The sequence below is a fragment of the Manis pentadactyla genome, chromosome 17, assembly GCF_030020395.1.
Source record: "Manis pentadactyla isolate mManPen7 chromosome 17, mManPen7.hap1, whole genome shotgun sequence".
Lineage (NCBI taxonomy): Eukaryota > Metazoa > Chordata > Mammalia > Pholidota > Manidae > Manis > Manis pentadactyla.
The window spans coordinates 36,514,824-36,531,904 of NC_080035.1; the positions used below are offsets into that span (position 1 = coordinate 36,514,824).

Below are 17,081 nucleotides of genomic sequence, written 5' to 3' on the forward strand. Positions count from 1 at the left end.
AGCCATGGACATACAATGGCGAAATGACAGTCTCTTCAACAGGTGGTGCTGGCAAAACTGGACAGCTACATGTAGGAGAATGAAACTGGACCATTGTCTAACCCCATATACAAAAGTAAACTCAAAATGGATCAAAGACCTGAATGTAAGCCATGAAACCATTAAACTCTTGGAAGAAAACATAGGCGAAAACCTCTTAGACATAAACATGAGTGACCTCTTCTTGAACATATCTCCCCGGGCAAGGAAAACAACAGCAAAAATGAGTAAGTGGGACTATATTAAGCTGAAAAGCTTCTGTACAGCAAAAGACACCATCAATAGAACAAGGATCCCTACAGTATGGGAGAATATATTTGAAAATGACACATCCGATAAAGGCTTGACGTCCAGAATATATAAGGAGCTCACACGCCTCAACAAACAAAAAACAAATAACCCAATTAAAAAATGGGCAGAGGAACAGAACAGACAGTTCTCCAAAAAAGAAATACAGATGGCCAACAGACACATGAAAAGATGCTCCACATCGCTAATTATCAGAGAGATGCAAATTAAAACTACAATGAGGTATCACCTCACACCAGTAAGGATGGCTGCCATCCAAAAGACAAACAACAACAAATGTTGGCAAGGCTGTGGAGAAAGGGGAACCCTCCTACACTGCTGGTGGGAATGTAAGTTAGTTCAACCATTGTGGAAAGCAGTATGGAGGTATATCAAAATGCTCAAAACAGACTTACCATTTGACCCAGGAATTCCACTCCTAGGAATTTACCCTAAGAATGCAGCAATCAAGTTTGAGAAAGACAGATGCACCCCTATGTTTATTGCAGCACTATTTACAATAGCCAAGAATTGGAAGCAACCTAAATGTCCATCAATAGATGAATGGATAAAGAAGATGTGGTACATATACACAATGGAATACTACTCAGCCATAAGAAAAGGGCAAATCCAATCATTTGCAGCAACATGGATGGAGCTGGAGGGTATTATGCTCAGTGAAACAAGCCAAGCGGAGAAAGAGAAATACCAAATGATTTCACTTATCTGTGGAATATAAGAACAAAGGAAAAACTGAAGGAACAAAACAGCAGCAGAATCACAGAACTCAAGAATGGACTAACAGGTACCAAAGGGAAAGGGACTTGGGAGGATGGGTGGGTAGGGAGGGATAAGGGGGGGAGAAGTAGGGGGGTATTAAGATTAACATGCATGGGGTGGTAGGAGAAAAGGGAGGGCTGTACAACACAGAGAAGGCAAGTAGTGATTCTACAACATTTTGCTATGCTGATGGACAGTGACTGTAAAGGGGTTTATAGGGGAGACCTGGTATAGGGGAGAGCCTAGTTAACATAATATTCGTCATGTAAGTGTAGATTAGTGATACCAAAAAAAAAAAAAGGGCAGTTCCTGTGTGCTAACCTCCAACGAGTTCTACACAAGGGTATAAAGGGCATATAAAAGTGTAGGCAAAGGGTCTGTTTGTGTTTATACAAAGGGTCAAAGCCTAATTGGGCTACCCCGAAAATGAACTAAGATACGATATGAAAAAGAACTTCCAACATCTGCACTCTCTGGAAGACTCATGCCAGAAGATGATCATCAAAAACCACCAACAAAGATCCAAGCACTGCTACAGCTGTAGATGCACCCATCCCACCAGCTCCTGGACTTGCCATGGGAATGAGGAAGGAGATATCTAAGCTGGCCTGTGCATACAGTAAAACAACAAATTTGACTGGATCTATACTGTTGGAACTCAACCAAGAATTTGGAGAAGTGCAAATTGTAGCGCTCCAAACTCTTACAACTACAGACTATTTACTGTTAAAAGAACATAAGGGATGTGAACATTCCCCAGGAATGGGTTGTTTTAATTTGTCTGATTTCTCTCAGACTGTTCAAGTTCAGTTGGACAATATCCACCATATCATAGATAAGTTTTCACAAATGCCTAAGGTGCCTTAATGGTTTTCTTGGTTTCACTGGAGATGGCTGGTAATTACAGATATGCTTTGGTTATGTAACTATACTCCTATTATGTTAATGTGTGTGCGCAATTTAAGTAGTAGCTTAAAACCTATATAGGCTGAAGTTACTCTACAAGAAGATATGTCAAAGAAATAATCAATCTTCCCATGTTTTCTTCCGCCTGCTACTTCTATAGCTTTTCTTCTTCCTTCCTAATTACAACCCTTAAATAGAATTCGTGCCTCATATCAAATTTACCGAGTATCATAACTCCTCCAAGTGGTAAAGATACCTCAAGACAAATGCTGGGCATAGAAGCCACAGGGCATAAATATGCAAAGAAATAAAAAGCTAACCTTTTCAAACAATAAGGCTTCCCTCTCACTTACCAACTTCACATTTCCCTGTATGGCCCCGGAAGATGACTGGTTAGCCAGAGACGGGTAAGATTCCTCAAGGGAGGAACAACCTAAGACAGGCACAGTCGCAGGGGGGCCATCAGGTGAGAAATTGGGGATCAACAGAGGTGAGGCTTAGAACCTCACCCCCCCTGTTCTGAGAGAAATCTTCTGCATACGTGGATGTTTTATTGCCCTGGTCTAGCTTGGATTAACACATAGTCTACAGGCACACACCTGATCATCTACATTTGCTCTCTTACAACACTAAACTATGTTTTCTACCTTTATCTTGTATCTACCTACCACTTCAGCATTTTATTAAAAATAATAATAATAAAGAGAGAAATGTGGTATCCACATATAAATCAAGTATAAAAACCAAATGAGTATTCATATTTGAACTGACTGTTTAGAGTTCATAATGCATGAGCAAAACCGAAAGTTTCTGTGATGACTGCCCTTGTACTGTTCACTGTGTAACTTATTCATTATGTAAGAATTTGTTCTCCATGTAAGAACTTGTTTGTTATGCCTCAGAAGATTGGAGACTGACGAAAATTAGGCTTGGGGTGGATTAATGATTGTGCATTGAGCATTGACTCCCCTATACAGAATTTTATTGTCGTTAACAACCATTTGATCAATAAATATGAGAGATGCCCTCACAAAAAAAAAAAAAAAAAGGACAGACTTCCAATGGTAAAATAAATTAGTAACCAGGGTGTAATGTATAGCATAAGGAATATAGTCAAGACATTGTAACAGCTTGGTAGGGTGATAGCTGGAACCTAGAATTATGTATATAAATGTTTTATCACTGTGTTGTACACTTGAAACTAATGTAATGTAATACTGTGCATCAACTACCCTTCAATAAAAAATAACTATTTAATAAAAAAAAAAAAAAGAACCATATACCAATGGAACCGACTACAGAGCCCTGATATAAACTCAACCATATATGGTCATTTAATATACAATAAAGGAGCCATGGACATACAATGGGGAAATGACAGCCTCTTCAACAACTGGTGTTGGCAAAACTGGACAGCTACATGCAAGAGAATGAAACTGGATTATTGTCTAACCCCATACACAAAAGTAAACTCGAAATGAATCAAAGACCTGAATGTAAGTCATGAAACCATAAAACTCTTAGAAGACAACATAGGCAAAAATCTCCTGAATATAAGCATGAACAACTTCTTCCTGAATGCATCTCCTCTAGCTAGGAAACAAAAGCAAAAATGAACACATGGAACTACATCAAACTAAAAACTTTCTGTACGGCAAAGGACACCGTCAACAGAACAAAAAGGCATCCTACAGTGTGGGAGAATATATTTGTAAATGACATATCTGACAAAGGGTTAACATCCAAAATATTTAAATAATCACATGCCTCAGCACCCAAAAAGCAAATAACCCTATTAAAAAATGGGCAGAGGATATGAAGAGACAATTCTCCAAAGAAGAAATTCAGATGGCCAACAGACACATGAAAAGATGCTCCACATCACTAATCATCAGGCAAATGCAAATTAAAGCCAAAGTGAGATGTCACCTCACACCAGTAAAGATGGTCAGTATCAAAAAGACTAAGAACAACAAATGCTGGGGAGGATGCAGAGAAAGGGGAACCCTCTTACACTGCTGGTGGGAATGTAAACTAGTTCAACCATTGTGGAAAACAATAGGGAGGTTCCTCAGAAAACTCAGGGTGCCCCTGAGAAGCGTATGGGTCATGAAGAAAACTACAAATAGAAATAGCATTTGACCCAGGAATCCCACTCCTTGGAATTTACACAAAGAATACAACTTCTCAGACTCAAAAAGACATATGCACCCCTATGTTTATGGCAGCACTATTTATAATAGCCAAGATATGGAAGCAACCTAAGTGTCCATCAGTAGATGAATGGATAAAGAAGATGTGGTACATATACACAATGGAATACTATTCAGCCATAAGAAAGAAACAAATCCTACCATTTGCAACAACTTGGATGGAGCTGGAGGATATTATGTTCAGTGAAACAAGGCAGGTGGAGAAAGACAAGTGCCAAATGATTTCCCTCATTCTTGGAGTAAAACAATAAAGCAAAACTGAAGGAACAAAATAGCAGCAGACTCACAGACTCCAAGAAGGAACTAGTGGTTACCAAAGGGGAGGGGTGTGGGAGGGTGGGTCAGGAGGGAGGGAGATGGGGATTGAGGGGCGTTATGTTTAGTACACATGGTGTGGGGGGTCACGAAGAAAACAATGTAGCACAGAGAATGCGAACAGTGAATCTGTGGCATCTTACTACACTGATGGACAGTGACTGGGCATTGGGGTATGGGTGGGGACTTGATAATATGGGTAAACATAGTAACCACATTGTTTTTTCATGCAAAACCTTCATAAGAGTGTATATCAGTAATACCTTAATAAAAAAATATTTTTTAAAAAGGAAGGCTACATAAAAAGAAAACAGGCAAATTTGAAAAAGAACTAATTATATCTGTAACAGTACTATTATGGTAATGAAAATAAACTCATTGAAATTAATAGTTTAATGGATAGATTAGGCAGCTGAAGAGAGAAACAGTGAACTAGAAAACAAATTCTGTCATTGCTCAAAACAGTGATGAAGACAACCTTCCAGACCTGAAATAAAGGCTCTTGCGGCCTCATCCAGGAGCAAGTCCACCCCTCACAGGATGACTGGCAGATGCCAACTCTATGACTTCACACAGCAAAGGCGTCCATGTCCTGTGCAGGGAGGCAGAGGGAGTGAGCTCCATGGACTCCTCCTGAGAGGGGCGCTGGTTGGCAGTACACCTGAGTGGAAGCCCCCATTGGACAGGAGGTCACAGTTAAGGTCAGGTGATCTCTGGTGATTTCCATGGTGCCCACGATATTGGTGTCATTGTAGGGCACCCACACATAGGGTACCAAGCAGAGCAAGGCTGTGGACCACATGTTCAGGTCCTCCCTGATACCTGTACTTCAGACACTTGAGTTGAACTTCACACACTGCCCCAAGTGATGGGTGTGAACGTGAACTTGCTTCCTGACCCACCCCCACTCCATCCAGGTGGAGGTTCCAGCAGCGACCCCAGTCAGAGACTCAAGATCACCATCCCCGTGGCTGGCCTGAGCCGTCATCCACAGGCAGGCTACACAGTCAGGCCTGTCTCTGTGTGACCAGCACCCCTTCCTGAAGGACCCCTGGGAAGCGTATGGGCACTCACAGCTTAGTCTGGGGACATGTGCCGCTGAAACCCAGAACACCACTGGGCTGAGCAGCGGACAGCATGGCTGTGGTGTGCCCTGACTTGTGTTCCCAGGGTTCCATAAACAGTGGCTGGGAACATGTTCACCTGACACCCACAGTGACCAACAGGAGGAGGGAGGGAGCCTCGGACGAGGGAGATGCCAGGACCCTGGTGGACAGCAGGAAATCCCTGAGGCAGAAGAAAGTGGAAAATCAAGAGATAGGGCCTCAGCTGGTATGTGGCCCAGCACCTCTGCCCTGACTTGCCCTCACACACAGAAAGGGACCTGGCCTGGCCCTGTGTTGTCACCCAGGTTGGCTGCAGGGCCAGGTAGGGAAAGCAGTGCTCTAGAACCTGACTGGCCTCCCCTCCCCCACCTAACTGACCTGCCCTATTATTAGGTCCCCTGTTGCCCTTAGCGACAGAACTGCAGGGTTCTGAGCAGTCCCCTCCAACCACAGACACTAGCACTCAGAGGCAGAGCTGTGGAGCACCCGCAGCCATGGAGGGCCTGCTGCCTGCCGCTGGACTCATGTGCCAGCTGATCCTGGAGCGCCTGTGGGGGGCTCTCCTGGCGATCGCTGAGAGCTGGGGATACCTATCAGGACTCCTTGGAGTCCCCTGGGGGACCTGGCAGGTTGTGTGCAGACGCTCCCTGGAATCCCCTGGAGGAACCTGGCGGGTTTTGTGAAGATGCTTTTCATGATAAGAACAGAATGGAATTCACGGCGCACTGAGGCTCAGGGCAGAAGCTGTTCTGCCCACCAAGAAGTACCTGGAAACCATGGTAACACTGCGGAATGAACGACTCAAACGGATGACACCGGCAAGCCACCTGCGGGCGAGGCCAGTCTTCCCAGCCTACAAAGCCTGAGATTGGCAGCGGTGGCCACACACCTGATGCTATCCCCTCAGATCACTCTGGGCCTTCTTGAAAAGGGATTGGGGGGCCATCCTCCTACACTTCCCAAGGCCACTGATGAGAAACCTACCCACAGGGCATCACAGAAGGATGGAGAACAACCTGGGAAGAAAATGCTGGATAACTGGAAAGGAAACACTGCTTTTCCAGGCAGGGCAGAAGTCCTTGCCCAGGACATGCAAGATGCAGGCAGAAACTGAGGGAAAAGGAGGAGGGGAAGGAAGGACTGCTGCAGTTGAACACACGTGCGGAGCAGGCCATGAAAGAGGGAGTCAGCCGACTACTGTCAGTCACTGAGACCCTGCTCCAGGCCGTCCACGCGCTTGCGTCCCTGAGACATCGCCTGAATGGCATGAGCCTGAAAGTCAAGCAGAAGCGGGAAGCAGGAAAGTGCCAACACCCTGTCCCTGGGTCAGAAGTGGCACCGAAGGCTGACATGCACGATGCTGACTCCCCTGTGTCCCCTCAAAGTCCTGAGAGAGCCAGATCATTGAGGGAACAAAAGCAAGTGAATGAAGAGCTGAGAAAACAAACAGCCGCCCTCCAGGCAGAGGAATCATCTCTGAGGTATGGAATCCTGCATCTGGAAAGTCAACTACTTCAGCTGAAGCTCCAGAATCTGCTTGAACTACACCAAGAACGTACCATGCAACTTGAGAGCCAAATCGCTCAGGAGGAAAAGAGGTGTGCAGAAATTGAGAAGAAACTGATTAAGTGAAGAAACCCCTGAATCCTCAGGACCCCCCCAGGAAGGAGGAGGGTGTCACCGTGAGGGCCCAGGGGGCAGGGGTGACCTGCAGGTGTGACTCAGCTCATGGCAACCGGGTCCCAACCACCCACAGCCATGCACAGCTCTGCAGGTGTTTCTGTCTTTATGCTAATTTTGATTTCTCTCTTTTAGGGGCAGAAACTGGAACTCCAAGTTTCAGATTCTCCAGCTGTGCAACAAGAAAGCCGAAGACATGGGCAAAGAATTGGAGAGAGCCAGGTCCTTCTACAAAGGGAGTTCCTCTTGCGTGAGAATAGGGCTTAGAAAAGCTGGGAGGCAGCTGTGCGGACTGAGACCTCACGGAGCTAAGAGAAGGCAACCGCGTCAGACAAATGCTGGCCGACACCCAGCCCCACCTGCAGCCTTTCCCAAGTGGTCCTTCTGCTCCTGTTGCTCCACCTGCAGCCCACAGAGGCCACAAGCTATCCCAGGATCCCCTGAATCCTCAGGTCCCCTTCCCAAGGAGGAGGAGGGTGTCACCGTGAGGGCCCAGGGGCAGGGGTGACCTGCAGGTGTGACTCAGCTCACAGCAGCTGGGTCCTGACCACCCACAGCCATGGCACAGCTCTGCAGGTGTTTCTGTGTTTAAGCTATTTTGATTTCTCTCTTTTAGGTTTAGCTACTATTATTTAACTGATATGACAACTCCCTTATCCAAGTAAGCATAGCATACTCTTGTAATCTTAAGAGTATTTTTTAAATAAAGTTTCATTTAATAAAAAAAAAAATCTTCTAATTAATGTGGTCTAGCCTTAAACAGGAACAGCACAGGAGATTTAAATAAGAATAAAGAAAGGAAAAATCTGAATCAGAACAGTTATCACTAAGGAGAATATTAAGAATGAAGTAACGTAGTTAAGATTGAAGTAATGTAGCCTCAAAATTATTTTGCAATTAAGAAAATGGTCAAAGAAGGAAAAAACACAAAGAAAGAAAAACTAGGGAACATAAAAAGACTCAGAAGTAAAATAAATACAAAGCAGAAAAGTAATCAGCAAGTAAATGCACATAAAAAGCTAAACAAAGAAATTCACCAAAGTTACTGATAATACAGATCACACTAAAAACTGTTTATAAAGAAAAAAATTTGCTAAAGACCATTTCAATTTAATTTTTATTTTTCAAAACACAACATAGGAGAAAATTAGAAAAATAATCGTGTATAATTCCACCTTAAAAACTATTTTTATTCCTGTAGTTTTATGTTCTCTTCTTTTTAAATGGATGTTTTCAAATGGAAAGAATGTTCATTGTTCTGCTCACATTAATCTCTCTCAAAAGTCTCTGAGGAAACAACTAAACAACTCATCCAAAGATGGAAAACTAGTAGAGCTGGTATTAAAACCCAATGTATCTGATTCCACATTGTATTTGTTTTCCATTACACCTAGCTGCAACATGGCTACTATTTGGAATGAAACTAAGCTGTAATAGGTCAAGAAAGTAGACAGGTCTGGGATAGAGCAAGAATGTTTAGCATCTTCTACATGCTAGACCTGAGCTGTCCAATACAGAAGCCACAAGCCAAACATAAGTATTTAGTTAAAAGTAAAATTTAAAAATTCAGCTCTTTAGTTGCAATAGCTTCGTATCAAATACTCAAGTCACATGTGGCTAGAGCAACCATACTGGACAGTGCCAACAGAATGCTCACAGAAAGTTCTATTGGACAGCATTGTTACTATATCCTGTGCTAACAGAGATGTGTAAATTAAAGCACGAATTATTACCTACTTGAGAATCAGTATCAGCCCTAGCTGAAGTATACAACAATTGCTAAGTCATTAGCCTCCTTCATCTTGTTTAATGGCACCTGTATTCATACTCTGCTTTTTATTTTAATAGCAATTATTATCTGAAAGTATCATCTTCACTTATTTATTTCATGTCTCTCTAAGGAAATACAAACTTCATGAGAGCAGGGGCATTATCAATGTAGTTTATTACTGAACAGAACAGTATATGGTAGAAAGTGAACGTTCAAGTAAGTATTTGTTGAACTAGTCAGTTTAGAACTGTAGTAATTGGTAACTGGTCTCCAATGATAGCTTCCAACAATTATTGCCTCCCCTCCTGTATGTACATTATTCCTCACATCAAGAAGTGGAGCTTATTTTCACTCTGCATGAGTCTGCAGTGTCCCTGTGATTGCTTTGACCAGCAGAATATAGCCAAGAGGCTTTCTGGAACCTTTGAGCCTAAGCATTAGGAGAACTGGAAGTGTTTGCCTACTTCATGAGATGCTGGCTTTTGAGATTGCCGCCTGGAACCCAGCTACCATGACCTGAGCAGTTAGGTGAAGGAGAACGAAGTCACTCCAATTATCAGCTCCAGCTGAAGTCTGAGCTAAAGTCAACATGAGCATGGGAGTGAGCCCTCTGGCCATCCAGCCCAGTCGGGCTCCCAGATGACTGAAGCCCCAGTGGAAGTGATGTGGACTGGAAACCACCCCCCAAACAGGCCCAGTTAACAAAGAGTCATGAGAGATGACTGAACAGTTGTTTCAAGTCACTAAGGTTTGGGCAGTTGGTTATGCAACAGTAGATAACCAAAGCAGGCATACATAACTAGCTGCAAAAAACTTGATAAATTTAATACATCACTTTAAAAATACACTCTCATAACTACATAATCTGAACTCTATCAGTTTGTAGCAATCTTAGCAAATATAAATAACCAAAAATATTTCAGGTTTGGTTAGTGTAACCAGTTACCTCTGAGATAGTAATACTTCCAATAAAAATAATACAGAAAAATAAACTCTTTCCCATTAAACATTTACTACTAGTAAGTTCATAGTACAACTGCCCTGTAACAAAAATGTATCATGTTCCCTCGGAAATGTTTTCATCCATATTTCATTTCTCTTGATGACCTCCATTTCCTAGTAGTTCAGGTTTGAAACATTAGTCAACTCTGATTTTTCTTTCTCCCTTACTCAAAATATATATGAATTGGTAGGTACCCAAAATTTTATTTTAGCCAATGCCACTGATATTCCCTTCTTCCCAATATCACTACTAAAACTCCATGCAAATCATTTTTTTTTAATCTTGCCTTAAATTTTACTGTAGCCTCCTAATTAGTTTCTTGCATACTCTTTCTTGGCTCCAATTCAGACTGTAGATTCTACAAGCTGTTTATAACCAAATCTGTATCACAGGTCAAAAACTGTATGTCTACTGTCTCATTTATTAGTTACTAACCATTCACCTACCACTTAAATAATCTCACAGCTGTAATCCCAGTTTTCCCACTCGTGCTCAAACTGGATTGCACCCTTCTTTCAATTACCTTTCAACCCTCACACTTTTCCTCATTCCTCTTGAAATACAGTTCTCAAACATCTAGTTAAAATTCCACACTCCTCTCAAATTCTACCTGCTTCTGTGAAATCCTTCCTGGTTTACTCAACCTTTCTGTGAATGCTCATGTGACTAATATACTCCAGCATTTAGCACGTTCTGCCCTGTCTAATAGTCATTTGTGGATTTATCTCCCTCCCTCCCACACATCCACTAAACTGTAAACTCGAGGGCAACTCATACATCTTTACATGATTTGTAGCATCCAACACACAACAACAAAAATGGCCATACATTTATAAATCACTACATAAGCTGTACAAAAACTTAAGTCACTATTTTTCATATATAAGAGGGAAAATGACATTAGATACTGTGAACGAATAAAACTTCTTTCTTTTGATTTATACCATCAAACTGGCAAGAAGGAAGCAATAAAATATGGTAATAGGTACAATTGACCATTTGTGATGAAGAGTTATAATTAGACACGTAAAAGTGAATCATGAATTACTTCAAAACAACAATTATTAAGTATCAGAATGTGAAGTAATGAATAATCTCAGACCTCTGGTGCTGGGTAATACAAAACTTGCTAAATTTAACAAACTTAGATTCTGAAGTCAAATATAACCTGATTTTGTATCTCAGCTCTGCTACCTTATAACCACATGGCTTTGAACAAGTTACTATGTCTCTATGCCCCAATATTCAATGAAGTGTTTAGTAAAAAAAATACTAAGTTCTAGGCATCAGAGATATAAAAAAGAATGACAAAAAGTTCCTGACCTCAGCACCTTACATTCTAGTGGGGAAGGCAGAAAATAAACAAATAAATATGTAATGAAGTTGTTATAAAAAGTGAGGGGGAAACCCACCAAACCAAAAAGCAACAACAACAAAGGCAGGATAAGGTTATAGAGTGACCAGGAAGCCTATTTAGATAAGAATATGGGGGAGACATCTTTGAGGAGGTGGCTTTTGAGTAGAAAGAGTCCTGAATAAAGTGAAGGAAAAAGCCACATGGTTATCTGGAGAAAAGAACATTCTGGACAGAGCCTGGTATACACAGGGGACAAAGAGATCGAGGTAGCTGGAGTGGAATGAGGTAAGGGAAGAGTGGTAAGAGATGAGAAATCAGGTTTTGAAGGGCCCTGTAGACCATGGTAAATATTTAAGACTTTTTGCTAGTGTGACACGAATCTCTGAAAAGACTGAGCAAAGAAAGGACCTGGTCTAACTTAGATGGCAAAAAGCTCCTCTAGATTGCAGGACAAGGCATTAAGTTTAAGAAAGCAAGAGACCCAACTGAGAGGCTATTGCAGTAGTCTAGGCAAGAGGATACTGGCTTATATTCAGGTGACAGCAGGGGGGGATGAATCATGTGAGTATATTTTTAAAGGTGGAGAAGACAGTATGCAGACAGGTAGTCTGGCAGGCTGTGAACTTCACTGGAGGTGTGGTCCCAATTAACCTAATTCATATATTAGTGAATTAGCTTTATCTGGTACATTTAATAAGCATGTACTACAAACAAATGTCTTAAAACTGAGTGATGGATTTTTCCCCTTTATAATACTTTTGAATACACATAATTATTTTAATCCTCTTGAATACACACAACCATTTTGTTTAGCAGTATATTTTAAAAAACACATCATGAGCTGTGAAATGAAAATATTCACTTTAGGAGTGTGTGAAAGTAAAACTCACAAAAATGAGAGCCCCTGACCCATGACTGAGTCCCTGTGATTTTAACTCTGACTCATCTACACTGAGCATATGGAAATTCAATTAAATTTTCCTATCCCAGCACTGGTTTCCTCGGTTCCTGTTCTGGTAAGTTGTGATTCTCTGTATTCACCTGTCTGTCACTCCAATTTGGGGGCAGGTTTTGTCCTGTGACCTCACTTCTGTGCCAGATCCAAGAGTTGATGATTTTACAGTCTGTTTAGCTTTTGACTTGTCTTTAGGACAACGCGATGACTTGCAAGCTCCTTACATGACAGCCTGGAAACTGGAAGCTTCCTACTTTTTATAATTTTCTTCCTATAGGTTTTAACATGTTTTGTTAGATTTATTGAAAGGTACTTTATAATTTGTTTTATATCTTTTAAAAACACTTTTCAACTCTGAATATAGGAAAACAATTACCTTGCTAAATTCTCAAGCTAATTCAAATAATCTGTCTGTAAATTGTCTTGGCCTTTTCTTTGTAAACTATCATATAATTTGTGAGTGACTGCCCAAAAGGGACATGTAGTAGACTAAAAACCGTCTGCAAAGATGTCCATATTTCAATCCCTGAGACCTGTGAACATGTTGTATTACATGCCAAAACAGACTTTGAGGATATTACTACATTAAGGATAATGAGGTGGGGAGATTTTCCTGGATTACCTAGGAGGGCCCAATATAATCACAAAGGTCCTTATAAGAGGAAGGCAGGAGTGTCAGAGTCAGAGAAGGCAATGCAGTGATGTTAGCAGAGAGAAAAGTGGCATGATGATTGAACTAGACGTTGGAAGGCTGTGCTTTGAAACTGGAGGCAGAGGCCATGAGCCAAGGAATGCAGGCAACCTCTAGAACCTGGAAAAGACAAGAACACAAAATCTCCCCTAGAGCCTCCAGAAGGAACATAGCCCTGTGATCACCTTTAGTTCCATAAGACTGATTTTGGACTTCTGACCTCTAGAACACCAAAATAATAAGTTTGTGTTGTTTTAAGCCCCTTTTCTCCCCCCAAAAAACAAAGAGGTCCAATTTTTAAGACCCTATAATCTAGCACAATTCAGTTTCAGGGTACCTTACTCATATAAACATATGATTTAGTGTAAATGAATAAAATGGATTATGAGAGATTTATGAGAACCAAAGTACACTGACTCAATAACTGAGCAAAGCCAGATAAGGGGATTGATTACTATCACTGGAGCCCCTCCATTCCCCAAGGAATCCACAAAAGCAACAGCCACATCAGTTGGAGATAGATGAGAGAGAGACAGCAAGTCAGTGGACATCTCCCAGCCCCTGTAGTCTCATTATTTCTTAACTCAGCCCGTTCTTAGATTTTGTATGGATCTGATAACTCCGGACCTAAAAAATTCTAGTTTTTGTACTTTTCTCCTAGGAAATGTGTTACAAATTAGTTGTCTAAAAATAGTTTATTAGCTGAAACAGGACAGGAACACTTGGAACAAAGAAACAGGCCTTAAAAATTCAAATTATTCCTAGCATAAAAATAGATAAGGCAAAAAAAAAAAAAAATGAAGGAACAAAACAGCAGCAGACTCACAGAACCCAAGAATGGATTAACAGTTCCCAAAGGGAAAGGGACTGGTGAGGATGGGTGGAAAGGGATAAGAGGAAAAAGGAGCATTATGATTAGCACACAGTGTAGGGGGGTCACAGAGAAGGCAGTATAACACAGATAAGACAAGTAGTGACTCTATAGCATCTTACTACGCTGATGAACAGTGACTGTAATGGGGTATGTGGTGGGGACTTGATAATGGGAGGAATCTATTAACCACAATGTTGCTCATGTAATTGTATATATTAATGATAACAAAAAATAAAATAAAGATTTAAAAATAGATAAGGAAGGGTTAGAGGTATACTCTGCGTTTACAGTAACGTCTTTTAAAGACAAAGTGTGGTGCTATCTGTAAATTTTAATAATTTTTTCTCTGTACATATCATCTTCTAAAATACTGTGTATTTAGCTTCTTATAAACGCGCCTACTAAAGAACAGTACTTGCTGCGTAGTCTCGGAGCTGGGGTGGGTGGGCAAGGTTAAATTACAATGGCAACGGCTACCATTTCTACCCTGCAAGTATAAGCAGCAAGGCAATGTCGCGGGATGAAAATCACAGACTCGCGGGCACAGGCCTTGGGCTAGGGGTCACCGGGGGAAGACTCACGGTGGCTCCGACCCCGGGGGCTGCCAGGAGCTGGGCGCGCACCCCCTCGCCCCGCGGAAGCGGGCAGAAAGCGGGGCGGCCACCCACTCACCTGGTTGGTGACCTAAAACGGAAGCAGAAAACACCGTTTAAGTGAAGATCTCTCCAGCTCCTGTGCCCGCTGCCCCGGCTCCTTTCAGGGCAGGACTTACCTGGGACTTAGCATCCAGCACCGGCTCTCTAGATTCCTCCATGGGTACCGTCTGAGCTTGTACCACGAACGCAGCGGGATACTACGCGAGTCGCCAACACTTCCGCTTCCTCTTCCCGTCCCTCGTAGCCTGGCGCACGCAGCCGACGTGGGGGACCTGGAAACCAACATATTTGTGTAACTCATCCTTAGTCTCAGTTAAACATCAGTTTTCAGGAACGACTCGACAACAAAAGTTTCGCGATGGAAAAGGTCCGGAGACTTGGGATATACCTCGTGAAGGAAAAGATCGATTAACTTCAGGACGCCGCCTCCCCCTGCTAACGCTGTAGACGTGGACTCTTCCTTTCTGGGGATCTCAGCACCAGGCGCGCGAGCACACCCTTGCGCCTGCGCGAGTAATTAATCCTAAACAAATCCGAGAGCCGCTGGGTGACCACTCCCTTTTCTCCATGAAGTTTGTCCCGCGAGGGAGATGCTATTGGAAACTATGTTATATGATTGGCTTTCGTCATTCGGATTTACCTCCCTGGCCTAGCTGGAGATGGGGTAGGGATGCTCTTGTTTACCGTGGGTGCCACTGTTTTACTCCAATCCGCAACCTTACTACAGCCATACCTTCCCACCTGCTTCTCCCACTTCCCTCCTACTCAAGTCCAATCTACTGAGTATCCAAAGCGATTTTTTTTACGCCAACTTTTTATTTTGAAAAACTTGAATATTTTTAATATTTTTTTACAGAGAAGATGCAAAAGTAGTTGAACAACCATATACGCTTCATCTAGAATCACCAACTTTACATTTCACTACACATTTGCCTACGTATTACTTCTAGCTACAGCAATGTAATGATGACACCCCATCTCTTACTTGGACATATGGCCTAAGAACAAGGCATTTCCTAAATAATCAGAACGCTAATATCACACTCAGGAAATCTAGCATTTATAAAATGCTGCGATCTAACAAGAGCCAAATTCAAATTTCCCCAGTTATCTCAACAATATACTTTAAAACAGTTCCCTACCCTACCCACCACCACAATTTAATCAAGAACTACCCTTTGAATTTAGTTATGTGTCTCCTTAGTTTCCTCTAATCTAGAACTGCGCTAGTAAAGTGCCCACAGTACTGCTTTGGTACCTCAAGGGAGGCTCTCAGGGCAATGTACTTTCAGGTTGTTAGTAGAACTAAGGTCTATGAAGTTCCTATTTGCTTGCTGGCTTTTGAAGGGGGTTCTTAGCTTCTATACCCACATTCTTTGGCTTATGGCCTCCTTCCTCTGTCTTCAAAGACATTAATGGCAGGTCAAGTTCTCCTTACACTTTGAATCATCCTCCCCCTCTGCATTAGCTCTTCTATGTCATCTTCTTCCACCACATTCCTCTGACTCCAGCTTGAGAAAGTTATCTGTTTTTAGGGTCTCAAAAGATTAAATTAGGCACACCCAGATAATCCAGGATAACTTCCCCATTTTAAGGTCCATACCTAATTACATTGCAAAATCCCTCAGAGCAGTACCTAGATTAGTGGGTGATTGAATAACCAGGGAGGAGAATCCTGGCGGGAGGATACTTTTTAAAATCCAGCCCACCACAAACACAGACATACAATTGCTGGAAAATTACATATGTTAATGCACAGAAAGACCTTAGAATTGTGCCTGGCATGCAGCACTCAGAATCTATGTCAAAAAATAGCCATTGACTCGAGGTTATTGGTCCGGATCAAAAGTACTGATTAGCTTGGGAAAATAATCTCTGAATGAATCAAATGATTTCTTTCCTGATGAAAAGATAAGGACACTGGATGCACTCCCACTGGTCAGTGCATCTGTTCCATTTGTCAGGGAGTAATTCTCTGCAGCTCTTGACTACCCTCAGATTGTGTTCCATAGAGAGCTGCATACAAACACACACACACACACACACACACACACACAAAGCATTTGTGCAGAGGCAAACACACATATAAATCTTAAATACACAAAAACACTTCCAAATATGTATGTGTCTATTATATATGTGTACTACATATATATGTTAATTTCTGTATTTCTCTGTTTTTTTTTCATACATTCCTTTTAAAACTTCTAAAAAATGTTTTATTAGATATAAGTGCCACTTTCCAAAAAATCCACTGATCCAATTTGGGGAGAGTAAGATGTCAGTAGTGTTTAAGCCAATCTCTGCCGATAGTCACTTTTGTTCTTGTGCTCTGCCGCTCCAGCAACACATAGCATCGACTGTTTATTTTTAAGACCTCCATCTGACAAACTATCAGAACGTCCACAAGCTTCAGACTTGAGAACACAGATTTTATGAAGAGAGTC

The 17,081-nt window shown here is 41.9% G+C and overlaps 2 protein-coding genes across 4 annotated transcripts in view; one reads left to right on the forward strand and one right to left on the reverse strand.

Annotated features, from left to right (window-relative positions):
- The window catches only part of COMMD6 (COMM domain containing 6), a 32,311-nt gene extending 17,411 nt beyond the window's left edge, over positions 1–14,900 (reverse strand). The window contains exons 1-2 of one of the 3 annotated variants that reach the window (XM_057494589.1): positions 14,751–14,900; positions 14,560–14,662 (exon numbers count right to left, since the gene is read on the reverse strand). Coding sequence is in view for 1 of the 3 variants with exons in the window: in XM_057494588.1 (XP_057350571.1) it covers positions 5,029–5,055 (27 nt within the window). In the remaining 2 variants the exon portion in view is untranslated. Of the gene's footprint in view, positions 1–5,028; positions 5,116–14,559; positions 14,663–14,750 lie in introns of those variants that run through there. The other 2 variants (XM_036893813.2, XM_057494588.1) reach the window with 2 other exon arrangements.
- The window catches only part of UCHL3 (ubiquitin C-terminal hydrolase L3), a 117,686-nt gene that overhangs the window by 47,561 nt on the left and 53,044 nt on the right, over positions 1–17,081 (forward strand). The gene's annotated exons all lie outside the window — the stretch shown is intronic.